This window comes from Nelumbo lutea, chromosome 4 (genome assembly GCF_056320005.1).
Source record: "Nelumbo lutea isolate HS-2025 chromosome 4, American lotus-T2T, whole genome shotgun sequence".
Taxonomy (NCBI): domain Eukaryota; kingdom Viridiplantae; phylum Streptophyta; class Magnoliopsida; order Proteales; family Nelumbonaceae; genus Nelumbo; species Nelumbo lutea.
The window spans coordinates 16,938,283-16,965,454 of NC_142687.1; the positions used below are offsets into that span (position 1 = coordinate 16,938,283).

The window sequence follows — 27,172 nt, forward strand, 5'->3', positions numbered from 1 at the left end:
TTGGGCAATTGGCTCTATTTCACTTTTGAATATCTCTTAATTTTGTCAAAAACTGTTGATTTGGTTAATAGCATATTGATTCAAACAATCAAACCATCACAACGGTTTTTGACAGTTGTTTTGTTTTAATTATTTCTTTATTTTTTAATTGTAATGAATCGTCCGTTCAGATTGAATGGTTGAACCATTAAATCAAAAACCGGTGGTTAAAGCGATTCCAGGACTAAATTGATTTTTAAAACATTGATATAAAGTGAATACTTGACTTAGACTCTAGGTAAATCATAATGAAATTTAAAACCAACTACGATACCGTTGTTTACCAAAAAAAAAGAAAACAAATAATATAATAAATATTTATTATGTAATCTAAATGTGTTATAATTTATATCATGATTTTCAAAATCGAACAAGACTGGACGATCGGACTAAAAAAACCAGAATTTGACCAGTTCTGTTTCACTCATAAACCATTTTTTTGACAAAAAAATCATTGATTTAATTAATAAACTGCTAATCCGAACAATCGAACCATCGATCCAAACAATGGTTTTTGGCCTTATTTATTATTTTTATTATCAGAATTGGCCAGTCCATAATGGTTCGCCGTCCAGAATTTAAAAACCTTGATTCATAATATAAACACTCCGGATGCGCAGCTGTAGTGTCCTTAGGGTAGTTGTAAGTAGCGTCTTTGAAATGAGCTGATCCCGATTCTCAATTCAATTAAATTAGTATATCTCACATTGATGGTCGCCGATATATAATATCACCAACCATGATTTTAGGAATGGGCCCGGGTTTGAAAGCCACCCGCTCTAGATTGGAGCCGGGTCAGTCGTCCAGAGCGGACCGAACGTGGAGTAAATTGGGCCATATCTTTTTATATGCAGAACCCATTCTCTTTGTTGTTATATGGGTTCATCGTCCTGTTCTGTTTTAGCAGTATTATTATTCCCCTTCCTCATTTCACTCATAGACAGTGACCACCGTTTATAATAATTATGCACAGCCATGCACGATGGTCAAATAATGAAAAAAAAGAAAACAGGACCCATCACCCCCCCATGTACCCGGTTTCTTGCCAACCTAAGACACGTCGTTTGCCTGCCTAGAAATTGCCTTCTGGTACATCATCCTACCCCATTTCCCCCTCCCCCCCCCCTTTTATCAGTATTATTGGTTGCCATACATGCCTTCTTTTGGATGGCTAAATGTATCAGAAACCTTACCATCAAAACAATCCAATTAGATACAAACAATGTACCAAAAACTAGATACCAAACGGAATCCTCAGGATGCATAGCACTCTCCCAATTAAACGTCGCATTACATCGTCTCTCTCTCTCTTCTCATCATCAATTTGCTGGCCCTAGTCTTTGGCTTTATGATGCATGGTGATGGGCCAGCGCCTGCCGATCCGATCAGAAATTAGACGGTCAGGCCCAGCTTCCCTTCCCTTCGTTATATCTTGTATTGTATGCAATCAAATCTGATTATCCGCTGATAGCTCCCAGAATGAGAATGAGAGAATGGATTAATTTTCAGCGTCCAAATGGGATGTATAAATTAAAGGGAGCAATTTGTACAGCGTAGGCTACGACATTCACCCTGGTCCCTGAACCTCCGAAGCCTTCTGTTTATTTTATATGATCGTGGTTTTAAAAGGCGAATGAGGCTTGGCCTCGGCCTCGGTAGCCTCAACCATATTTGTTGCAGGGAGTACGCTCCGTCTCCGCTTTAAGTTGCTCAAGGCGTACGCCTTGCGCTTTTTAAGCCACTTGACGTGTAAGGCGGGTACTTCAAAAAAATAGCATTCAAAGCCATTGATTTAGAATCCTGGATCAGGTGTTTAAGGGTGTTTTTGGAATTTGATTGACAGACGAACAAAAAATACCAAAAAGTTAGGGCTTTTCGTCGAAATTGAACTGTTTTTTTTTCTCTGTCTCCTTGAAACTCTCCTATTTTCTCTCTTACCCACTGAACTAGTGAACTCCCCCCAAGACTCTCTCTCCTCGTCTCCATCAGCTTCAAGCAAGCAGCCTGGCCAACGGTCTCTCTCTCTCTCTACTACTACTACTACTACTACTAGGCTCACTCTACCGTCGAACAACCAAGGAGAAAAGAATGGTTGGAGGTTGCAGGTATCTAAACGTCTCTCGTTTCCAAGTTTTGAACTTTCTCTGCTTGCTTCGTTAATTCATTTTATTATTGTATTTATGTTTCATTCTTCTAGTCTTCTTGTTGCTTTCGTTCCACAAGGCTAGAGGAGGATTCGGTGGCTTCAGGATCAACAGCCACTCATGGATTCCTGTCCTTTTCCCTCCTTCTACTAAGGACTACAAAATATTGATGGGCCGCTGGTAATTTTTTCAAGGCTTAAAGCAAAAGTGGAAAACTACACTGTAAGTAGATTCGGTGGTTCAGGTCTCAAAATAAACATAATATGCCAAATTGCTAAATAAACGTTGTGTAGTCCATAAAGGGTCTGCATGAATGAGAAACCTATGTTGCTTCTTTTACCTAATTAGGAGAAGGGATTTGACAATTTATCGTGTTGCTAGTTTTTTAGTCTTTTTTTTATATCAAATTTGAAATTCGTATATTCAATTTGGAATTAGCTAATTTTGTGCCTTTTATGAGGTTTGATTCTGGGGATAATGTGATAAGTAGTGTTCCATAAATTCGTTTAAGTCATACATCTTGTTAGTTTTGATTTGATGAACAGGGAAATTAGACTGCCTACTTATTACTTGAATGGAGTGCTGAACTTGCTGCGATTCTGTTTTGGAAGTTATTCAATTTTCCTGGATTTTTTTTTAATATTTTTATTTTATCATGGATGTGTTTTATGTTCGGAAGTATGTTGAGATGCATCTGAAGGTCCAATTCTATTGTGCATAATGACTCTAAACCCATAATACTTTGCCCTAACACTTGTATAAGGGTCAGGCGCCTTCGCCTTCAGCCAGACTGTTGGGTAGCCTCATATCCGCAGTAAACCTATTTCTTATTGTAAAAATCAATAAAATCTAACTTACCTATAAAAACTCTAATTTTGTATCAGATTTTTTGGGCAACTCAGTTAATTGCTATTTTTCGTTAACTTCCAACTAGCTCTCTTCTTGACTTAATTAGCTCTAAATTTAGACTATCTTTTTAATCTGGGGAGATCAATTAAGTTATAGTTGTTATTTAACTGGCAACTGATTTGAGTTATCTTTAATGGTTGTTATTGGGGTAATCCGGGGCAGTTAGGTTTTGGTGGTGTTTTTAGGAACAATGAATGACTTGTTCTTTTGATCTTCTGAAGCCCTATAGATTAAGGCAACTCTCTAAGGGGTGGGGTAATCGAGGACAATATGATAGTGAATACTGCATGGAGACTTCTGGATTTACTATATAGCATTATAACAATTCTAAAATATGTAAAGTTGTATGTTTCAACCTTTAATAAATCAGACTATAAAACTTATTTATATCTATATCTATATCTATATCTATATCTATATCTATATCTATACATTATTGCAAGCATGACATAATCAATTATATGGGATACCTATACCTGTATCCATGTCCAGAATTTTAAGAAATGAGATACCTATACCTGCATCTGGTTTGGGTGATTGCTCTAACATCAGGATTTTTCACATTTTTAATTTGAAGCAAAATGTTGATTTATTTTTTGAGAGAAGGGTAACGGGTCTTGCAAAAACAAAAAAGAACAAAGCCTGCTTAGAAAGGCATTGTGCTCGCACTGCACAAGAAATCCCTTCCCATCCTTGATTTTTCTAGGCCACCTGCCAACTATTTAAGCTTCTAGGATTCCATTTAAAGCTTCAGTTCATATTCGAGATTAACTCAGATCTCCAGCAAAAAAAAAAAAAAAAGAGCGAGCTTCCAAAGGTCTGGATTATGAGTAGAAACCCAATTTATGACTTTTCTTGAGTTCCCTTCTACAGCAAGAGAAGTGATCTGCTCGGTTTTGCAATTCTAAGACCTTCCAAAAGGACACAAACCTCAGCACCCATTGCATCTGAAGAACAGGTTGGGCGACTGTATATTCAAATCAGATCACCATTGAGTCGTCTCAAAAGGTACCCGATCCCTGCAGCTGCAGGGGCATCTGGGACTCTTCTAAAACTTACATTGAATTTCAGAACAAATCTGTCTTGCCTTGGGAACAGTGAGGTAAGAGACCTGTGGATTGGTTGGGGACGTGAGTAGCAGATCAAGCCAGCTTCTCTGTATTTTACCTCTATCAAGACCTTCAGAAACCTTGATGTACATCATCCACAGAATAAGCAAAGAATGAAAATGATCTATAATTTTCTCCTGGGGAGAAATTCTGTTCTCCAAGATTCTCCTATTACATTCTTCCCACAAACCCCTCATGACTACATGGGGAATAGCCTTCCAAAAACTGCAGCCTCTACCACCCAGCTTGAGCTTCAGGCCATGCCATTGAGATAAAAAGTTCTCAGCATTCGGGGGGGGGGGGGTCTACTGGTAATTCCCTCCTGAGACAAGACCAAGGTAATATTGCCACAAGTTTCTGGCTACCTGGCAATTAATGATAAGGTGGCCTATGGACTGGAGATGATGAGTCTTCCAAACTTCTTCTGAAGGATATCACAGCCTCTCAGATAAAGGAGACTTTAAGGGGAATGGTGGAGAGTTCTCTTGTCCAGAAAGGGAGGCAAAGGTTGGCTATTAGTTTAAGAAAAAAATGACTTTGTGGTGAAGGATCCATTAGGAATCAAGGACCAAACTAGCTTATCTGGAGAGGAGGGGGAGATGAAGACATTGAAAAGGAGTGAGACTGTGAGAGCAAAGAAGAGGATCCTGAATGGTTTTGCTCTCTCTTTGCTTGCAGGTGGATCCCTCTTGAATGGTTTTGCTCTCTTCCAAGGACCAAACTAACTTTTCAAGATGCACAAAAAGAAGAGGCAGAATTTTGTGGAAGTGTGCTAGAGCAACAATTGTGTGGACTGTTTGGGAGGAAAAGAACTTAAGAATCTTTGAGGATAAAGAAAGAATCAAGGAAGTAATCTTGGAGATTGTTACAGTTAGAGTTGCTCATTGGGTGAAGACTTTGAAACTATTCTCAGACTTATCAGTGGAAGACTTTTTTCGAAGCTGGGGTTCAATTGCCCTTTCTTCCTCTAGGAATCAAAAGGTCCTGGAGGTTTGGTCTCCCCCAAGTGGGGGATGGATGAAACTTAACTTTGATGGAAGTAGTTTTGGCAATCTGGGTCCCTCTAGAATTGGAGGAGTGATTAGAGATGGGAGTGGGACATTTGCGGTTTGTTTTCGGGGCCTATTGAGAAGGGTAATTCAGTGAGAGCTGAATTCATGGTGGCTATTGTTGGGGTGCAAAAGGTAAGGAAATGGGAATCGCAAGGCTGATGGTAGAAGGGGACTCAAAAGTAGTCATTTGTTGGCTGAAAAAAGGAGAAGGGGTATTGTGGCACATCACTAATGAATTCAGGTGGTTCAAGATGCTGTCAAGACATATGAAAATTCAGTTAAGATGGGTTAGGAGGTCTGCGAATGGTTTGGCTGATGGATTAGCTAAACAAAGGAGTGAATAGATTTCACTTGTTTTAGGCTCAATGTTATTCGGGTGTTGGGGCTCTTTGTTGTAATGGGTGTTATTTCTAACAACTTCTTGTTGTACCCTTCTCACTTCAAGTTCTAATAAAATTCTTTGAGTTGCTGATAAAAAAAGCCAGGAAGAGGCTCCTTAAGGATTTCTGAGTCCTTAAGGGCTCTACATAAGTTAAATTTATAAGAGAGACCTTATGTTATGTAGAGCCCTTAAGGACTCAGAAATCCTTAAGGAATTTAAATTTATTAGAGAGACCAGTCATTTGCAGGCTGAAAAAAGGAGAAGGGGTATCATGGCACTTCAGAAATGAATTCAAGCAGTTCAAGATGCTGTGAAGACAAAACAAGGTGCCAACCAGCAGGTTGGTAAGGTCTCCTGCTGGATGTAGCGGAGACTTGGGATCGAATCCCTCCTGCACCTGGGTTGGGGGATGGGCTACCCCCCTGTTGTGTAGCCCTTAAAAGAAATAAAAAAAGATGTGAAGACAAATGCAAATTCAGTTAAGATGGGTTAAGGGGTCTGCTAATGGTTTGGCGGATGGATTAGCTAAACATGGAGTGAGTAGACATCATTTGTTTTGGGCTCAATGTTAATTGGGTGGTGGGTCTCTTTGTTGTATTGGGTGTTGTTTCTAAAAACTTGTTGTACTCTCATCATTTTAAGTTTTAATGAAATTCTCTGAGTTACTGATAAAAAAAATTTATAAGAGAGACCCATGTTATTTCGGTTGCTGATGGTGGAGATGAGAGAAGATTTATCTCAAGCAAGTCTGAACAAGACAAAACTTCATTAAGAGGCTTCGAGTCCCACCAAAAGTTTAACCAAAATCTGATTTGATTACCACTGCCAAGATTAAACCTCAAAAAAGGAGAGGAATCAAGGGTTCAAAGAATACCTTTCCAAGGGTTAGAGGCCATGAAACTAGATAAAGGATGAGAGGTGCCCCTGTCCAAGATGCTTTGACCATATTTGCTGCAAATTAAAGATGCTCAGAGAGAGGTGTGTTCATTCTTGAATCTCCAAATCCATCTGCCAAGAAAGTGCCTCATTTCTTTAAGAAATGTGTCCCAGTCCCAAACTGTCTTCCTTCTTAGGCTTGCACACAATTTCCAAATTAACTGGATGAGCGCCTGCTTTTCAATTCTCTTTGCCACCTTTGCTGGAATCTTAAACACCAAGAGAAAATAGGTGGGCAAATTGGAGAGCATAGCCTTGATTAGAGTCAGCCTACCCCACCTTTTGAAATATAATTTATTTTCCAAGTTCCAAAAGGTGGAATTCGCTTTGGTTCTTTTTGAATTGATTCATATTTACATTGCATTCAGATTCTGATTTTTGAAAGCCAGTTTTTGATCCACAAATTGGTTCATAGATACTTGCTATGATACAGCAGAATATGCCAAAAAAAGTTAAAACTATGCCAATCCCAATCAACCCCATGTATGATTGATGAGTTAGATTCATCGAGTCCTGAATCTTATACGAATACACATAGATGAATTAACGCTTTTTTTCATATTTTGTGTTATTGATGTCGGGCCCACATGGTTGATTTGTGCTTTGTTGGTCTGGATTTTGCATGTTTCCACCATATATCTTCCATTGAGTATTGTATGTAAACCTGTATTATCATTTTGATTGATAAAAGGAATGAGAATGAAATTTGTAACCAAAGTACCAATTGGGTTCAAAGTTCATTCTCATTCGTGCCACAAAAAGAATTAAGTTTTTGGAAAAAAGTGCTTGGTTTGCTGCAACAATTTCTCATTCTGCCCATTCATACCCATTCTAGAATCTCATTCTAGGCAAGAATGAGCATGAATAGCAATTGAACTGGACATGGCTGAAATATCTAATGCTACTCTTATGGAAATTTACAAAAATTTCAACTTATCATTTATTGAAAAGAAAACATCTTCAGTAAAGCCCTGTGTTTATAGACAAATTAAGAGTTCAAATTTTGGTAGCTTTTTTCTGAGTTTGCTTTCATCATTTTTCCTTTTTTTTTGGATTCAGTGCTTTCTTCAGACTTTATCTTTCATTTTACACTACATGCTTAACTTGGAGGTGCTTACAGTTCATGTAATAGGCTCACTCATCAAGTCTGGCATTCAAGTCTTGGTTTATAGGTTAATCATTAAGCCAAGCCCTTGCTTCTAATTTACAATTTGGGTGGTGTTTAGTCTCAGAATTCAATCTATTTGTCTTTTTTGGCTTGTTTTAATTAGTGAGAATAAAGAAAAGCAAGTGCAAGAAATTCATACTTATACATGCAAAATAAAATGCACATTTTCTTTTTTGGGGAACATATGATTGTCACCTCCTCAGATCACTTGATAGAAATAATGAAATAGCTGTTGCGTTAACTAAAATAGTTTAGTATTTTGTCCTTGTCAAAGTTGTCTAAATAGTAGATAAGTAGTCTCAACTCTAAATATTTTTCCTTTTATCCATTATCATTTAACTGGAAAGAATAAAGATTAGTTCATCTTTTAGGATAAGTAGGAATTAAGAAATAAAGATTAGTTCTCTAAAGTCTTAATTTTCTTTATTGTACAGGACTTTGCACATCAAGGATCCATATTTTGTTGTTTGGCTATTGGGTTGTTTGTGTGTTTGCCAAGGTACATTCATTTAACTCCTTATTTTCTGATTTTACTCTATATTCTGAAGTTTTTGTGGAATGTGATTAAGTATTTAATTAATAAATGTTCTAATATATTAGTTTCTAGTCAGTTTGATTATAATATTGCTTTTAGAGTGCTTATATTTTAGAAAAAAAAAATCCCTGATAAGATTCAATGAACTAGTAGTCATCACCTTTGATATAAAAAATAAGCCATAAATAATTATATAAAACTTCAACTATTTATTTTTTTAATGTTTTTATTTTTTATGGAATGTGTTTATAATTTTTAATGTTTTTAGTTTGAAGCTTACACCTTAAAACTCTCGAGGCTTCTGCCTTGCCTCTCCAAGACCCAACCACCTTGACTCCACCTTTACCCTTTTAAAACCTTGATTGTGACTGGAAATATTGCAGGGAAGAAGAGCTTGGGTCGTGAGCCACAAACATTATCCACACCTACACACAAGACAGCCATACATTGGAAACATCTCCCATATTTGTATTTTATAATTCATGTGGAGATGTTTCGAATTTGTAGCTGTAGTGTCCTGTGTGTAGGTTTGGGTAGCATATCCAGATGCTCAATTCAATTAATATCTACCTGCTGGTCACCAATGTGACATCACTGACCATAATTTAGGAACATATTTTTGGGTTCTATCCACTACAGGTTGGAGCAGAGTCACCCAGAACGACCAAACATGGAGCAAATTAGGTCATAACCTTTATACGTAGAACCCATTCTCTTTGCATTTTTGTGGTTCATTGTCCTGTGCTATATTATTATTATTTCTCTCCCCCATTTCGCTCACAGTGATATCCGTTTACAATTATAATAATTATGCAGAGACTTGCACAATGGTCAAATAGTGAAAGGGAGAACAGGACCTGTGTATGTGGTTTAATGCCAGCCTAAGACGCATTGCTTGCCTACCTACAAATTGCATTGAGGTACACAATCCTACCCCAATTTCTTTTTCCTTTTATCAGTAGTATTGGTTGCCATACATGCTTACTTTTGGATCACTAATTGTCTCTGTATCTTACCATCAAAACATCTAATTAGATACAAAATATGAACCAAAAACTAGTTACAAACAGAATCCCCGGAATGAAAGTATGCTTCTAAATATCTCATCACATCATCGCCCTTGTCCCTCTCATCTCTTGTTATCATCAAATTGCTGGCCCTAGTCTTTGCTTGATGATGATTGTGAGCCTTCACTCTAAAGATGCATGGTGATGGGCTTGCCAATCAGATCAGAAAAGCCCTCTAGATTGGTGGGCCTTCAAATTAGACGGTCAGGTCCTGCTTCCCTTTGTTATGTGCAACCAAATTTGATTTTTTTTTTTTTGATAATTAACCAAATTTGATTACTCAATGATAACTCCCAAAATGAGAATGAGGGAATGAACTTTTTTCCAGCATCCAAATGGGATATACAAGAAATTTGTAGGGCCAAAGTGCCAAACAACCATTGAAATCTTAATCCTCGAGTTCCTTGACGCGTTGCATGAAATTTTATACAATGGTTTGACTTTCTAGCTGAGACAGTTCTCAGCAGTTAATGGAAGGCTTCCATTCTCAGAAACTTTTGCTTTTGTGAGTTACGGATACTCAAGACTCACTATATGGTCAAGAAAGAAAGGTACATGCATTATCATTAGACTTGTACAGCTGACACACGTTAAGTCTACATCTACTTCTGTTGGTTCTTCCCTTTTGACCATCAGACTGGTGTCAGAATGGGTTCACACACCAATATAACCTAGGTGCATCTCAATCCAATGCCTTAAAATCACTTGCTGCCATCAAATTCTGATGTGTGTGTGTGTGTGCGTGCGCAGGCGTGTGTGTGGTGGTAAAATTCTTTCTTTGAACCAAGGATGGAAGAGACTATACACTAGAGGCCAGCGAATGGCATGACAAATGACCAAATCAGTTATCCCACTTCACTGTTCTATTCCAATACAACCCTACCCCACCTGGTTCTTTAAGAATTAAGGATATCAGATGTGCCTTACTAGCATCCAGTGTGACAACTGTTTTTATATGTCGATCTCTTCTCAATATTCATGAAACGTGTCGAAAATGTTGCTATTTCTAACTCTTGTGCGTGTATGGAATGTGGATGATCTAGTGAAAATCCAACAGAACAAAGTGCCAGAATGCCAGTGGTGAGTGGTAGACTTCCCTTAGACCTCTGTCCACTGGTCTTCGAAATTTTGTGTCAGTTGCTCAATCAGTGTTTTTGCATACACAACACAAACTTTCTTTCTTAGCAACAGCTGTGCAAGTTGGACAACAGTAATATAGCATTTCCTCTTTTCTCATGAGGGATTGAGAGCTGAAATTTTAATTTATAGTAATAAGCCTAACTGTCTAAGGATTCTTCTCAGATATTAGATTTGTCCGATTAGTTTTAACCCCTCAAATTTCCATCGAGCCCCAAAATCGTTTGTGCCACATACACCATGTATGTCTAAGTGAAAAAACACCAAACATTTATCCTTTTCCGGGACTAAACAAGGTTGTTTTCTTGGTCCCAGATTAACTTCACTAATACTATTTTTTTTCTCCTTTTGTTTGTTTGCTTATTTTCAATGAAAAAATATAAAGGAGAGCAGCAATCTATTTGGCTTCAATGCTGTTCAAAAGCTTTGTTCGGGAGCTCAGGGAGATGAGGAATGGGATTGCGAGCAAATCGAGGAGAGGGGGTGAAGGGAAAGATATGCATAGCCACATGAGATCTCATATTATTCCTGATGTGTCACGGTTCCAAACTGATCCAATTGAACAAGGCCCATGGGCTAGCCTATCTCCAGAGTTACTTATTGATGTGATCCAGAGGCTCGAAGCGAGTGAGTCATTGTGGCCTGCAAGGAGGAATGTTGTTACTTGTGCCTCTGTTTGCAGGTCATGGAGAGAGATTGCAAAAGAGGTTGTAAACACTCCAGAGCAATGTGGAAGGATTACCTTCCCTATCTCATTAAAGCAGGTTTTTATGATTTTCTTTGTTTTATTTTTTGCTTTTTTTTCAGATATTCTTTTGTTTTGCATTCTCTGCTGAATTTTTTTTTTTTTTTGTTTCTTTACTGTTGTCATTGCTTCAATTTTGAAATAGCCGGGTCCACGTGAATTGCCCATACAGTGCTTTATCAGGAGGGAAAGAGCCAGTTCTACTTATCGGCTCTATCTTGGTCTCAGCCCTGGTACACACTTTGTTTTACATACTTTTCTTCCCCCGAGGCATTATTTTTATTATGCTTGTTTTCCCCTTTATTTTTATTGTTGGATTTTAGTTCTTTTCTGAGGTAATAGTATTATAGTTCCAACTTCCATGTTATTTATTTGAATCGCATATTCAGCAAAAAATCACTTTAATTTATCAAGTATCACTTGGGTGCTTAATTCTATAGCTTAAGTGCAGCCACACATGCCTTGATTGTGGGCAAATTGAAAACCCACCGTAATGGAAATTATTGGGTGTCTGGTTCCATTTCCTCTTGTTTGTTACACTAGAAAAAGAAAACATGGAGCCAATGACTTTGTTTTATTTTCGATGCCCTAATTTATATGTTGGTGATGAGAAAAATATGAATTCAGCACAATTTGATTCTCTTGGTGGTGAAATTGTGTATAAAACCAAAAACCAAAGTTCATTCATTTTTATGTTCAAATATAACACAAATCTACTTGAAAAGTAAATGAAGCATAACCAAGTTCATTCATATTTATGGATTTGGTAAAATCAAGCACAACCATCTTTTTTTATCTTTCAAAAAAAAAAAAAAAGGAAAGTCCTTATAAAAACATTGATCTTTTGTTGTTTCTATGTTTTTGATGAATGCTAGCAATGAATGCCATGGTGCAACACCCTGAATTGAGTCCCCTAAAGACATGCTGGGATTCATAAAAACATTGTCTTATCATAAGCCAGTTATTTTTTGCCCTCTTACTGGGGATGCACCTGGTTTATCACAAGGGCAATGTGCCTTAATCAGTCCCTTGAAATAGTTATTATTAACATCAAATTTGACCATGGTGAAACTACAAAACTTGAATTCAACATTTTGACTTGATGCCATCATAGAGTCTGTGGAAGCTAACAAATCTGAATCGATAGAATAACTGGTGGTTAAGTTGAGATCTTAAAATTGGTTGCAACAGGACAGCTTTTAATTTTCCTTAAATTGCAGATACCTTCTTCTTGTAAGGTATCTGCAATTTATTAAGAAAAAAGCCCTTCTTTTTGTGAAACAAAATTTGCATTTGCTTTTATGATACCCAGATACCTGTACAAGGGTGCCATATCATGTTAGAATTTAGATACATGAATTTTAAATGAAATTTCATGTGCGATACCATATCTATCCATGCCCTCACTGAATTTGAGTAAAATAGGTATTCTGGCCATGGCAAACTCTCCTATATAGTAGTGCTTTACAAACCACAAGTAAATTAGAAGCAAATGGTCAAGGGTAAACATTTTTCTTCCATCCTTCTTGTCCCTGAAACATGCATAAGAAAAGCATATGATCATAATAGTCATTAAGCATGGTTTACACCTATATGGAGCTTAATAAGTTGCCATCAACATCATCATCTAAGCCTTATCTCAACTATATGGGGTTGGCAACATGAATCCTGTTTTGCCATTCCGTTCTGTTTAATGTCATATGCATTGTTAAAGTATGGACACTTAAATCATTTCTAACTGCTTCGACCCATGGGCTTTTTGGTTGGCAACATGGAGTTTAATGTGTCATTGGTCTAAATTTTTGTTATTTTTGGGGAGGGTGTATTCAAACACTATTGGTTAACCTGGGTGTGTGGCTTGAAGGTATTAAAGTTTAAAGCATTATGTGTAGGAAGAATGATACTAGTTTGATGATGTCATTTGACCACAATGCAATCTCTGAGTCTGTGTTTGGTTGCAATGTAAATTTATTTACACTGATGCAAAATTATGGTAGTACAAATGATTTGGGTGCAAATTCTGATTTATTTTTGTTCCAAATTTTACCGTATTTTATTTAATTGCAGAATGAAGTAAAATAAGACCTAAATCAGAATAAGTAAAATCCATAACAAAATTAAACCAGAATTTGCATTTCTTTTCATTTGCACTCCCATGCATTTGTATTAGTGCAAATAAAATTGCACTGCAACCAAACGCAGCATGAAATGCAAAATCACAAGTCACTCAAAAAGAAGGGAGAAACACAAAACAGAAGAAAATTTTATTGAACTCAAGTATGCATTTTTCTATAATCCTAAATATATATTTGCAGCAAAATGGCTTTTGTAACTTCCTAGAATAGAGAATACATCTAAGGAACCCCTAGAATATTGGTCGAGTGGGAAATATCTTTTCCTTTTTCCATTCCAAAAGTTGGGAGTTTGCCCCAAGTCTTGGGAACCTACTTTGTATTTTAGGCTCAGTTTGGAAGGAGTACAAATACAAATATGTAGAGTGCAAATCTGTGTATTTTGTATTATTTTGCATGTATTTGCACTGTACATTATTTGTACTCTTTCCAAACTGAGCCTTAGGCTTAGTTTGTAAAGATTACAAATGCAAATATGTACAGTACAAATAGATACAAAAGAATACAAAATTTAAGGTTTTACACACTACATATTTGCATTTGTACTCCTTCCAAACTGAGCCTTACTGATATTCTTTTTTTTTTTATTTTTTTTATCTACTGATGAAAAGGCTTGGTTTCTTGCGTTAACATGCATGATGCTGCTTAATTGGATTTCTGGTTTTTATTAAAATTTTGACAGCAAATCTGTTTTAGGTGATCGACCCATGCCTTGAAATGCTACGGTAAACTAGAACTCCAAATACTTCCTAATTAAACATGTTGATTAGATGAAAATGATTGTCATGTTACTTCCAAATGTTGACCAAATGAAGTACACTTGGTTATTAATGTATGCTACTTATTGTTTTACTGAATGCACAGCTCTGTTGGGGGACAACGGTAAACTGCTTCTTGCAGCCAAGAAGGTTAGAAGAGCAGCTTGTACAGATTTTATTATATCCTTGGTTGGGCATGATTTCTCTCGTACAAGCAACACTTATGTTGGAAAACTAAGGTAAGTTTTAATTATTAGCCACTGTTTTATTTTTTATCCTTGAGTTTAGTCATTCTTCTTATGCTTGTTCTAATATGCTCCATAATGTCGGCAATCTTTTGCCAGGTCTAATTTTCTAGGCACCAAGTTCACTATTTATGACTGTCAGCCTCCATGTGACTCTGCAGTCCAATCAAGTAGTCGGTCAAATAGGAGAATCCATTCCAAGCAGGTATCGCCAAGGGTTCCAGCAGGTAACTATGATGTAGCCACCATCGCTTACGAGCTCAATGTTCTCCGAACCAGAGGTCCGAGGCGAATGAACTGTACAATGAATTCCATCCCTGTCTCCGCAATTCAGGAAGGGGGTACTGCCCCAACACCTACTGAACTCTCACACTCCCTTGAGGAGCCCCTTCCTTGCTTATCATCGTCAAAATCTAAGGATCCAGTTGTGGATTCCGGTAACACAAGCCTCTCAGAGAGACCAGCATCAATCCAGAGAACAAGAGAACCATTGGTTTTAAAGAACAAAGCACCTAGATGGCATGAACAACTGCAATGTTGGTGCTTAAATTTTAGGGGGCGTGTGACGGTGGCCTCTGTTAAGAATTTCCAGCTCGTGGCATCTGTGGATCCTTCCCTTAACGTCTCACTAGCAGAGCAGGAAAAGGTAATACTACAGTTTGGAAAGATTGGAAAAGACATCTTCACCATGGATTATCGCTACCCACTATCTGCCTTCCAAGCCTTTGCTATATGCTTGAGCAGCTTTGACACCAAACCAGCCTGCGAATGACCCCTATTTTGTTATGGATCTATTGCTCTGGTACTTCCATGAAAGGTGGTTGTAAATGGGGAGTGAGTCCTTTCATGTTTGCCACCTGTCATCTCTGAGTACCTTAGTTGTGCGGACATTAGTTTTTAAGACGGCAGATTTGGGCAACAAATTGTATTTGTGAGTTGCAATCTGTGGGTGGCAGGTAGCCTGTAACACTCTGTGGACTTTGTACTTACCATCAATGTCAAATTATTTTTTATCTTTAATTTTGCGGAAATCCTCTGATACCTATTTTACTTTCACCTACGTTCCTTGTCCGTTAACAATGAAAAAGGGTTACTTGTCGATTGCACCATTGGGGACTCTAGATTAATTAGATTTAATTATTCAGTTATAAATTGCAGTTTGCATATGGTTCCATAACAAGGTCTAGCATCTGGAGACTTTGATGGACATCTGGCCGTCTGGGTGTGTGAAGGAGATAAAGTTCTTTTTTGATAATGAACTTTATATGTACCTGTAGCCCAACAGGTTAAAAGCTGGAGACTCAACCACTCTTGCTTGGTTGATACCTATTACAAAGATAAAGTTCCTTTTTAATTATGAACTTTATCTTTATATGTACCTATTACAAAGGTGTTCCAAATACCATAAAAGCATCTTTGAAAAGCGATAGGATCTCCTGAAAAGAAAAGAAAAGAAAAGAAAAAAAAAAAACTCTGCACACTCTAAAAGCATGTGCATCCAGTCATATCTCATGAATAGAGGTTTATGGGAGATCACAATTCTCAAGTGTTCAGAGTTTTTGTGGGATTCCTTTAGGGGTGCAACTTGGGTGGGCCTAACCCGAGTCTGACCCAAATGTTTTTAGGTTAGACCTACATTTTTGGGCTGCGGGCTGGGTTTGGATAAAAAAAAGTTTGACTTGGCCTAAATTAAGATTGGTCTTGGGTTGAAAACCTTGAGTAGCCCAGGCCCGACCCTAGCCTGGCCTAATCCAACGCAGCTCGACCTATCCAAGCATGTATTTGTGATTTGTAAATACATGCTTCTTTGTTTTTTTTTTTTTTTTTTTGGTAGAGCTACACTAACCGGGGAGTGGCTCTAGAATTGGCTTTCAGGCTTTCAGGCTACAATTCCCATCATTCAAACATTGACTTTTTCAAATTTAGATACATGGTATTTTCTGAAAAGTTGCTATTAAAACACACAATCTAGTGACCCATTACCACCATTCAGGCAAGTGGTTCTCATTTTCTAGAAAGCTAGACATGTGGCAATTTTTGAGAAATTCCTGCTAAAACTACAACCCACTACCAGGCTACAACTCCCCACCATTCAGACACATGGCCTTTTCATTTTTCTAAAAAGCTAGACACTCTATGTATCAATCTCAATTAATCATTATTCACAACCATTTCTGCCTACATTCTATCAATCTCAATTAATCATTAACACTCTATGTATCATAACAAAAGAAAACTATCTATATTATAATAATTATTGAAAAGCTATTTTTTGAAATAAATATTTCTTAAAATTTTAATAATTATTTAAAATATTAATAAATATAAACTTAACATTTTTGGTTCCATAATGTAAACTTAACATTACTTATTCCCCATACTTAGTACGGGTCATTTACTAGTACATAAATAAAGAGGAGAAAAATGAGAAAAAGAGCTTGATTTGGCAACCAGTCTGCAGCCATGTGCGCTTCCGTGAAAGAATGAGAATAAGATATGCCCCCTTGTCCAATTGATCTTATGACAGTCGGCACTCAGTCATGATGGTCTTCAGCTTTCATGGAATACAGATCTTTTTCTTTAAGCAAGAAATAACAAGAAGAGAGTCTCCTTCAATACGGATTGGGTACGAGCTGAAGTTGGTGATGATATGAGCCTCCCACGCTGCCCAAGCTTCCACAACATTGATAGAAGTCCTTCCAATGGGGCATAAAGCTCCATGAAATTTATGCCAATGGGGCATAAAATACATGTTTCAATGTGCATACGTGTGTATGCACATTTGTAAATAAAACTTGTACATATCTTCAACCAAATGGGGCATAAAGCTCCATGAAAGATGACCATATAGAAATGAATTCATGATCTATTTTAAGCCAGGGCAACCCACTCAACATGACTTAGTCTGGCCTGAGCCCAACCTGAGTTGTGTTAAGTAAAATTTGAGTTGGGCCTAAGTTGATAAACTTGAGCTTGACCTTGGGTTGGCCCAGGCTTGAGCCCAAGGTTCGTAACTTCAGGTTGGGTTGGGTTGACCTTCTACAAGTCATCAAGAGAATAAGGAGGGAGTGGGGAAGAAAGGAAATGAACGCTTTTTTTGAGAGAGGTAGAGGGTTTTTTGGAAGCAAGGTTCAAAAAATCGTCATGCACAATACCAAAAGATTGAGAGTATCGTGCATATCGATTACTCAGTGCTCCTTTTTCTTTTTCTTTTTTTCAATTTGTTACTTTTTTGGAGTAGTTTTTAATTTGTTAATTAAAGATAGTTTTGTTAGGATGGATTGTGTTAATATCCCTTAACTCTCAATATTTTGCATGTCGGTGGCCTTCAAAATCGATACATGGTATCGGGTGGGTGTATCGAATTGATACTTTAAACCTTGATTGGGAGGAGTAGAGAATATATGTTTCATTTTTCCCAAGAAAATGGTTAACAGAAGCAATAAAAAAAAGAAGAAAAAGGTTACCATTGGACTCCACCCCATTAGTTGTATGGGAGAAGTTTTTACATGAAACAAATGGGATGTCCCAATAACCAGTTATATGTCATTTTTTTTGTACTAGTAAATTTGCATGTGCTTTGCACGTGACAATTTTAGATGATAAATATAGTAATATACATCTAAATTATTTTAAGTTTTTACTAGTAAATTTGCATGGCCAAATTATTTTAATTTAACCTAAAAATGTGTATAAAATAATTCTATATTAGAGTTGTCCTAAATGTTTTTTTTTTACAAATATTATGTATTTTTTTTTTGTTCTTATCCTTCTTTAATTTTTATTATTTAATTATGACATTATGCCTTTACCCATTTGACCCAGATGGTTTACCCACTACCTAGATAGAAGGACAATTTCATTTTTTGGTTCAATTTTGAAAAAAAAAAGAGATTTATATTGTTAAAAGTATTGGATATAGATCTAATAATAGAATTTATTAGTGAGAAAATATCTTAAATGTGTTGTTTAATAAGAAAGAATGGACGTTAGCACATCAAATGTGTGACTTAATGAGAGGACATTGAATGAGGAAAAAAATAATAGTTCACGTTACATTTTTTACCCTCACAATTAAAAAGGGACTAAATTCAAATTAAATCTTTACATTTTTTTTATATTTCCATGTAAAAAAAAATAATTCTTATTTATGACACTTGTTTTTATTTAATATGATGAATATACAATATTAGAGATGTGCCTAAATGTTTTTTTCTTCATGTTTTGAGCTTTTAATTTTTATTATTTAATTATGACATCAAATATTGACACATTTGACCTAAAAGTTGAACTGTTGACCCAGACCAAATAGGAAATCAATTTTATTTTTTGCTGGTTTTAAAATTTGTATTTTATTTGTATTATCAATAAAAGCAATTATTGTTTATGACACTTATTTTTTCTTTAACATGATTAATATAAAATATTAGAGAAATGACCCATTTTTTCTACATTCTTTTATTTAACTATGACATCATGGATTCACCCAATTGGTCTAGATGGTTAAATTGGCTTGCCCACTAGTTGGATGGAAGAGCGATTTCATTTTTGTTTTTGATTAATTTGAAAAAGGGATAAATTGCTAAAACCTCCCCTCAGGTTTTTGATTGTTGCTGAAATCTCCCCTGGAATTTGGTAATTGCAATCGCCTCCCTTAAATTTTTTAATACAATTGCAAGTAGACTCCCCTCTCTTAGAATCCTCTAACAAGAGTCACACAAATGTTCAAAACATTCATGTAGTTACTATTGAGGCTGGTTTTTACATAAAAAACAATAAATACTTTAAACAACAAAAGAAAAATAAAGTTCAAAATTGCAACTTTAACTTTGAAGGATTCACATGAAGGGTTTGGGGGTAGTGATTAATATGAATGAAAAATTTGGAAAATAAACATTTTACTCAAAGTAACTACATGGTTATTTTAGACATTCTCACGCCTCTTGTTAGAGGATTATAAGAGAAAGGTTCTACTTGCAACTATGTTAAAATTCAGGGGTTATTGCAATTGCCAAAATTCGGGGGAGATTTTCAGCAATTATCAGAAACTTTAGGGGATGTTTTAGCATTTTATCCTTTAAAAACATGGTTTTCATATTTTATTAGACTTATTAAATAAAATATATATTAAATAGAAGATTTAATGTGAGAATGTGAGTTAATGCCTTAAATATAAGACTTAATGAGAGGGAATTAAATAAGGTGAAAATTATAAATGATATTACATTATTAGCCCTTAAAATTAAAGAGGGATTAAATTCAAAAATAGGGGCATTTTAGTAAAGTTCCATATTGTCATTGGCACTATATTATGTATGTATGTACGTATGTATGTATGTATGTATGTATAAAGTAAAAGTAAATATACAAAAAAAAATCCGACTTCACGTGGATTGCACATAGAAATTTTAAATTACAATAAAAAGTATTATTATTAAATTTTATATTCCATCTCTATCATAAATAAAAATAAAATTTATTTTAACAATTATTTTTATTTAATATGATGAATATATAACATTAGAAATGTTCCCAAATGTTTTAGACAAAATTCTATATTTTTTCATTTTTTGTGTTTTATCTTTTTTAATTATTTATTATTCAATTATTGAAACCATGAGTTTATTTGGAAAGTTGGATAACTGACGCACCACCTAGATAGAAAAATAGCTTTGCTTTTAGATCAATTTTAAATTATATCTTTCATCTACATTATATAAATAATTTTTACTTATTACACTTTTTTATATAATTAATATATTAGAGATGTGTACAATTTTTTTATAATTTTTTATATTCTTTTGATTATTTGTACTTTTTTTTTTACTTTTTAAAGATTTATTATTTAACAATGACATCATCCATTAATCAATTTCATCATTGTTAAAATTAATTCTTATGTATAATACTTATTTTTTATCAATATAGTGAATGAATAATATTATATGTACCAAATATTTTATTTTTTTTATAAATATATAACATTAGATATGTGTCCAAAATTTTCTCTATTTTTTTTATTTTTTTGATTCTTTTTAATTTCTATTTTTAAAAATTTTATCATTTGACTATGACATCATGTCATTTCTAAGTTGATTTTAGATTTGACATTCCATTTTCATCATTAAAAGAAACACTTCTTATATTTTATACTTACTTTGTTTAGTATATATACAATATTAGAGATATGCACAATTATTTTTGTTTTTTCTATATTTTATATTTTTATATTTTAATTATTAAATTATGACATTGTTGATTAATCCATTTAACCCCAAATGGTTGAATTGCTTACCCACCTCCGGGAAAGAAGAAAATGGTTTTGTTTTCAAATTACTTTTCAAAATATTTATTTTTATACTATTAAAATTAATTTTGTGGATTTAATTAGTAGAATTTAATGATAAGAAAAATATATCTCAAATATAAGATTTAATAAGAGAATATAACTTAGATATGAGATTTAATGAGAGAGAATAGGAAAATAGTTTTATTTCCGATTGGTTTTAAACTTTACATTCCATTTCCATCATTAATAAAAATATTTCCTATTTATCATAATAATTATTGCTTAATATGTCAAATTAATGATACTAAAAATGTTCTTAAAATTTTTTCTTTAACTTTTATATTTCTTTTGTATTTTATCTATTTTTAAAATTTTTATTATTTAATTGTGGCAACATGAGTTTGCCCATTTGACCCAAAATGGTTTAATTTCTTACCACCACCTAGATGAAAGCACTATTTTTTCCATAGATTTTAAAAGTATAAGTTTTTATGTTATTGGAATAATTGATTTATTATGTATGAATTTAATTAGTGGAATTTAGTGATGAGAATAAATAAAAATACTTTAAATATATGATTCAATTATAGTTAATAGGAGTTAATACCTTAAATGTGGAATTTAATGAGGGTATTGAATGCATTGAATAATAGTATTCAATTTATAATTTTTACCCTTATAAAGTCACAATAAAGGGACCATGTTTCAAAAAAGGGGTATTTTAGTCAAGAAAAATCCAGAAATTTTAGAGTATTCAATTTACAAATTTTACCCTCACAATAAAGAGACCATATTTAAAAAAGAGGGTATTTTGGTCAAGAAAAATTCCAAAAATTTTAGAGGTTGTTTGTACTTTTTATAGTAGTATAAATATAGGAGACTAATAATATAATAACTCTCTTTCAAAGTCGGTGATAACTTGTGGGAGATCCAAATCCGCACCTCTGCTCAAACAAACCAGCTAACTTACCAATTGAGCCACATCTCAGTTGACTACATGTATCCCTGTTGGGTAACTAGAGCCACGCACCTAGCTTTAGCTTAGAACTAGCAAATGTTGTGTAAATAATACAACATGATTTGCTTGAAGGCGAATTCTTGTTGGGGTTCCATTTTTGAATCCTGCTAATAGGCACGATGCTCTTGTTCCTAATTTGGTTCTTAGTTTTCTAATACTGGACGTCAGTCTCTGGACCTAACGTGAAGAAAAGAAGGAAAAATTTATGACAAGAAATCAGTCCGGGATAATAGTGGAACCCCAAAAAGAGACAATATATATAGTGAGTGATACCTACAAATTTAATTAAAGAGATATGATCCACCCACTCATCCATCCAGATAGGCATAGCTTTAAAAAAATAAAAAAACAAACAAACACTCCTTTAATCCTTTACGTGCAAGCTTATGCACTAGATGTCTAGAACGTTACCCTCCCTTCTATCTAGGGCTGTTCATAAGAATGCCCAAACCGACCAACCCTAACTGACCCAACCCGAGTCCACCGGGTTTTCATCCATACCGGTCGGTTTCGGGTTAGGCACATACAAAAACCGATAGACCCGGTTGGTTTTGGTTTTCTTGCGTGAAAATCAAAACCAACCAGACCTGAACCGACCTAGAGATCTACTAGTTTGGTAGTTCCTACTTCCTAGTTTGAGTAGTTTCCTAATTCCTACTAGTCTTCTACTTCTAGACTTCTACTAGAACTAGAACTCTAGAAGGCTCATTAGGCAATTACAATTAGAATTCAATTAGGTGTCTTTTTTTAGTTTTTTACCTAGATTAGAATTTAGAAGGTTTCTAATTTTTTATTTTATTGACCACTTTTGTCTTCTCTTAAAATCTTCTATTCTCTAACTTGGTTGGTCAGCCCCCCTCATTCCCTCAAGCTCAACTGCTCAAGTCTCATTCTCAAAGTCTCAACTTCAGTCATTCAAAGGTTAGTATTTATTTATTTATTTTTTAATTTAATGCATGTTACAAGTTGAAATATTTTATTTGTGTTTTGTTTAAGTTTAAGCTTTGAAAAAAATCCAGTTAATGATGATATATTTGCACAAAAAACTTCAGTTTTGTATGAAAAACCTAATCTATTTAAAATTTTAAGTATACATTTCTGTTTTAATTTAAATATATTTTATATTTAGAACTATTAAATAAAGATATTTCAGTTTTACATAAAAACCGAAATATCTGAAAAAATTTTATATCTAAAAAAATATATATTCTGAAATATATGAGATATATATTTCCAGAAAATATATATTCCAAATTTCCAATATATTTTATTTGTATGCATATTTTTGTTTATATATATATATTTATTTATTTATTTAAATACATATTTCAGTTTTATTCGGCTTTGTACAGGGGCAAAACCGAAACCGACCCAAACTGACCCAACCCGACTCAAACCGATCAGGTCAGTTTGGGCTATCAATGAGTCAGTTTCGGTTCCCACCTTAGGTAACCCGATCAGGTCGGGTCGGTTGGGAAAATCCCACTAAACCGACCCAACCCAACCCGTAAACACCCCTACTTCTATCTAAAGGAAAAGGAAACATCAAGACCATCACAACTATAGCTAAAATATTTAAAAAAAAAATGTAAGCATCTTTAATTAATTGTTGTAGGCCCACGATCCTCCTATAGCATTTCAAGCACCCTCCACAGAAAATGTTTAATCCTTTGAACAATTTTTAACTTTAAGTTTAATACTAAGGTTTTGATTTGCGACTTCAATTTTCCAATTTCTTTTATCCTGATCGATCAAGTCTTTCACCTATATTAAATCTTCATTCAAGGGCTTAGGTCTCATGATTCTAAAGTTTTGATACTCCCCTAATTAGGGTTGAGCAAATGGGTAAATTCTACTTGGAACCGACCTTAAACCGGCATTGAGTTGATCCTACCCAATCTATTACAGGGTAGGGTCTGGTTCCAAGTTATTGGAACCATCCTCCACCCTGGCTGGTTCGAGGGTCTAGGGGTTTACCCTACCCAAACCAACTCAATGAACTGACCTTGGAACCAAACTTATTTTGAAATAAACCCCAAATTATTTTTGAGGATGTGAAGATTTGAATCCAAGCACTCATAGTTACAAAGGCTATGGTCTCACTTGACCATTGAGTTATTCAAGTGATTTGATCATTCGTTTTCATTTTAATATTTGAATGTATATAATAAGTAATGCAAAAGGCAATATTTACAAAATTTAAATTATAATGAAAAGCTTTGAACTGTATATTAATATATTATGATAATTGATAAAGATGATATAAATTTTAAACAATATATTATATTTATTGAAAATCAAGTTTGATCCTTTTTTTTCAAAATTAATCTCTCTACCAATTAGGGCACTTTTCTTGTCCCAAGAACCTTTCTTCTATAAATTATCACTTAGGAAACTTTTACCTTTTATATATTTTGATGTACTAGTTCTGACCCATAGGTTATTCTCTTTTGTGCGCACCTTGTATGTTTGTTTTGCTAGGAGAGCTAAGTTAAAACAATAAGGCTATGTTTGGTTTGAAGGAAAAGGTAGGGAAAGGAAGGGAAAGATAGGAGAACTTGTACAAGGTTTGTAAAGGTTTCCCTACCTTTCCCTTCATTTCCTTGCATTTTCCTTCAAACTAAACATAGCCTAAGGGTCTCTAAGTCAAGACCTCCATCATTTTTGTCTGTACTTGTATTCTCCCAAAGAATCCAAATCAACTTTTTTGAATTTTTTAAGATTCCCACAAAAGTTTCCTTCGAGTTATAGTGCAAAAAAAAATGAAAGTTCTAATTATTAAACAAAAGTAATTTAATCATTTGTTTTCATTTTAATATTTGAATGTGTATAATAAGTAATGTAAAAGGTAATATTTACAGAATTTAAATTATAATGAGAAGCTTTGAATATATATATATATATATATATATATATATATATATATATTATGATAATCTACATATTAAAATACTAATTTAATCAATAAAGATGATATAAATTTTAAACTATATATTATATTTATTGAAAATCAAGTTTGATCCTTTTTTTTTCAAAATCTCTCAACTAGTTAGGACACTTTGCTAGCCCCAAGACCATTTCTTCTACCTCAAACCACCATAGGGTTTGTTATTACTCTTTTAGTGAAGAGTACATTACATCCACAACCTCAAATAGTCACACAATTATTTTTCTTATAGAGATGATAATAGCGGGATTCAAAGCCGCACCATGGTTGGAACAGTTCATCCAACGCACCAACTGGGCTACCCCTCGGGTTGGTCCATGAACCTTTCTTCTATAAATTATCATTGAGGAAACTTTTACCTTTTATATATTTTGCTCTACTAATCCTAACCGGGGATGTCAATGGGTTAACCCGACTCGGGTTAGGGTCAGTGTATTTGGCTTTAGCATCGGGTTAGGGTTTTGATTCTTCAACATGAGTTGAGTTTGGCCGGGTTCGTGTTTTGGCTGATCTGTCTCATCATGTCATGATGACCTGCATATATACAAAGTATTCTTGTAACTTATTTACTTCTAACCCTATAGCCTTAAACTTTAAGATTTATTTAAATGTTGGTTTTGATTTTTCTTCTTTTTTTTTTAATGGGAAAAGTGATATCTTAGAATCTAAAAAACAATTTTTCTAACTTAAATTAATGGATTTAAAGTCTTCAAAACATGTTAAGGAAATACAACTAAGATGCTACGGGTCGGTATCGAATTAGGGTCAGGTTAGGGTTGGGCCTATGCTGAACCCAACCTGTTGGCATCCTTAATCCTGACCCTTAGGTCACTCTCTTTTGTGCACACCTTGTTCATTTGTTTTGCCAGGAGACTTAAGTTAAAACAATAATGAGTCTCTAAGGCTATGTTTGGGAGTGCTTAAAAATAAGTGCTTATTTGGTCCATTAAGCACTTATTGGTATTTGGGAAATAAGTGGTTATTTTAAAAATAAGGGCTTATTTTTTAAGTTCAAATTTTTAGCTTTTTTTAAGTGCTTTTACAATAAGCAGTTATTCAATTTTTTTTCTTCCAAAATTATCCATAGTTGAATTTTAAAATACCACTTATAAAATTATCCCTAGTTGAATTTTATTAAAGCACTTTTACGAAAGTGTTTTTATGAAATCACTTTATGAAAGTACTTTTATAAAAGCACTTTTATGAAAGTACTTAAAAAACACTTTTATGAAAGCGCTTTTATAAAACTACTTTTATGAAAGTACTTTTATAAAAGTATTTTTATGAAAGCACTTTTATAAAAGTACTTAAAAGTACTTTTGTAGAAGTGTTTTCATAAAAATGCTTTAATAAAAATACTTTCTTAAAAGTGCTTTCAAAGGGTATATTAGATAAGTGCTTATTTGAGTGTTTATTAGAGAAAAAAACTACAAAACACCCAATATTAGATAAGTGCTTATTTAAAAAATAAACACTTGAAAAAGTTGGGTGCCAAATACAAATAAGTACTTATTTGAATAAACACTAATTTTTAACCATTTATTCAATAAACACTTATTTTTTAAGTTAAACACTCCCAAACATGGCGTAAGTCAAAGGCATCCATCATTTTTGTTTGTACTCATATTCTCCCAACATTCCATATCAACTTTTTTACCATAAAAGTTTCCTTTGAGGAACACCGTCCAAAAAAAAAAAAGAAAGTTCCAGTTATTAAGCGCAAAAACATTCCGTTGCCGCGATTTGAACCCGGGTCTCCTGAGTGAAAGCCAGATATCCTAACCAGGCTGGACGACAACGGATGATTACTAGATATAATCTAATTTCTTTCCAGTTCAATTTTATTTGTGATCACAACATTCACAACAAGAAATGGCAACCGAGCCGGAAGAAACTATTAGCTAGACTTCCAAACATCTCCGTCGCCAAAGGTGATAAGTTCCTTCTATCTGATCTTTTATTTCCATCAGAATCACATGGCTTTCTGAGTTCTGACACGAATCTCGGTCATGGTTTAAGTGAAAAACTCCAGAGTTCGAATTCAGGTAATTAGACCTCTGCAGGTTTCCATTCATATATAATAAGAGCAGAGCCCAAACTGAGTGGGTTACCCAACGAATAATGAAGCTTACATTTATGAGTCGGCTAGATTGAAGCTGGACTCTTAATTACATGGAGAAAATGATTTAACTATCCATGGAAATTTGCTTGCAAAATCAGTCTTCGGTTCAAGGAATTTATCAGTTATCACCCCTCCAAAGGAGCTATTATTGGGGTAACGGGGTTTCTACACCACATTCAAGCATAGATGTTTAGTTTTGTAAGTTGAACAGTTGAGTAAGAAAGCATTGTTCATCAGAAATATGACCTGAAAAGCACATGAGGCAATGTTTCCATTTTAGAAAATAAAATATTATTCTCGTAGCTGAATCACTTCTTATACAATGTATAAACCATCTCATACAGCTAGAAGCTTAGCAGTTATAATTGACACCTTTAATTTCAAGGTCTTCTCCTAAACCCTGCAAAGAAGCAAAAGCTTGAGGATTTTGAGCACGAT

At 34.5% G+C, this 27,172-nt stretch overlaps 1 protein-coding gene across 2 annotated transcripts; it reads left to right on the top strand.

The window, feature by feature from the left end:
- The first annotated feature begins 1,263 nt into the window (after positions 1-1,263).
- On the top strand, positions 1,264-15,378 carry LOC148854216 (tubby-like F-box protein 5). 2 transcript variants are annotated; one of them, XM_088941027.1, is made up of 8 exons: positions 1,264-2,144; positions 2,263-2,405; positions 8,174-8,238; positions 9,091-9,194; positions 10,864-11,242; positions 11,369-11,456; positions 14,220-14,352; positions 14,458-15,378. In XM_088941027.1, exons 5-8 carry the CDS (start codon positions 10,889-10,891, stop codon positions 15,128-15,130), a joined length of 1,248 nt encoding a protein of 415 aa, XP_088797153.1. In that variant the 5' UTR covers positions 1,264-2,144; positions 2,263-2,405; positions 8,174-8,238; positions 9,091-9,194; positions 10,864-10,888; the 3' UTR covers positions 15,131-15,378. The 2 variants fall into 2 exon arrangements, with proteins under 2 accessions (XP_088797153.1, XP_088797151.1); XM_088941025.1 differs by having other exon boundaries at positions 1,305-2,144; positions 2,237-2,405.
- Positions 15,379-27,172: the final 11,794 nt, after the last annotated feature.

Excerpts from the sequence above, each read along its gene's own strand:
- LOC148854216 (XM_088941027.1), top strand. The coding sequence starts at position 10,889 with ATGCTGTTCAAAAGCTTTGTTCGGGAGCTCAGGGAGATGAGGAATGGG. Across the intron at positions 11,243-11,368 it reads TCCCTATCTCATTAAAGCAG|CCGGGTCCACGTGAATTGCC; the intron begins GTTTTTATGATT and ends ATTTTGAAATAG. Across the intron at positions 11,457-14,219 it reads CTATCTTGGTCTCAGCCCTG|CTCTGTTGGGGGACAACGGT; the intron begins GTACACACTTTG and ends CTGAATGCACAG.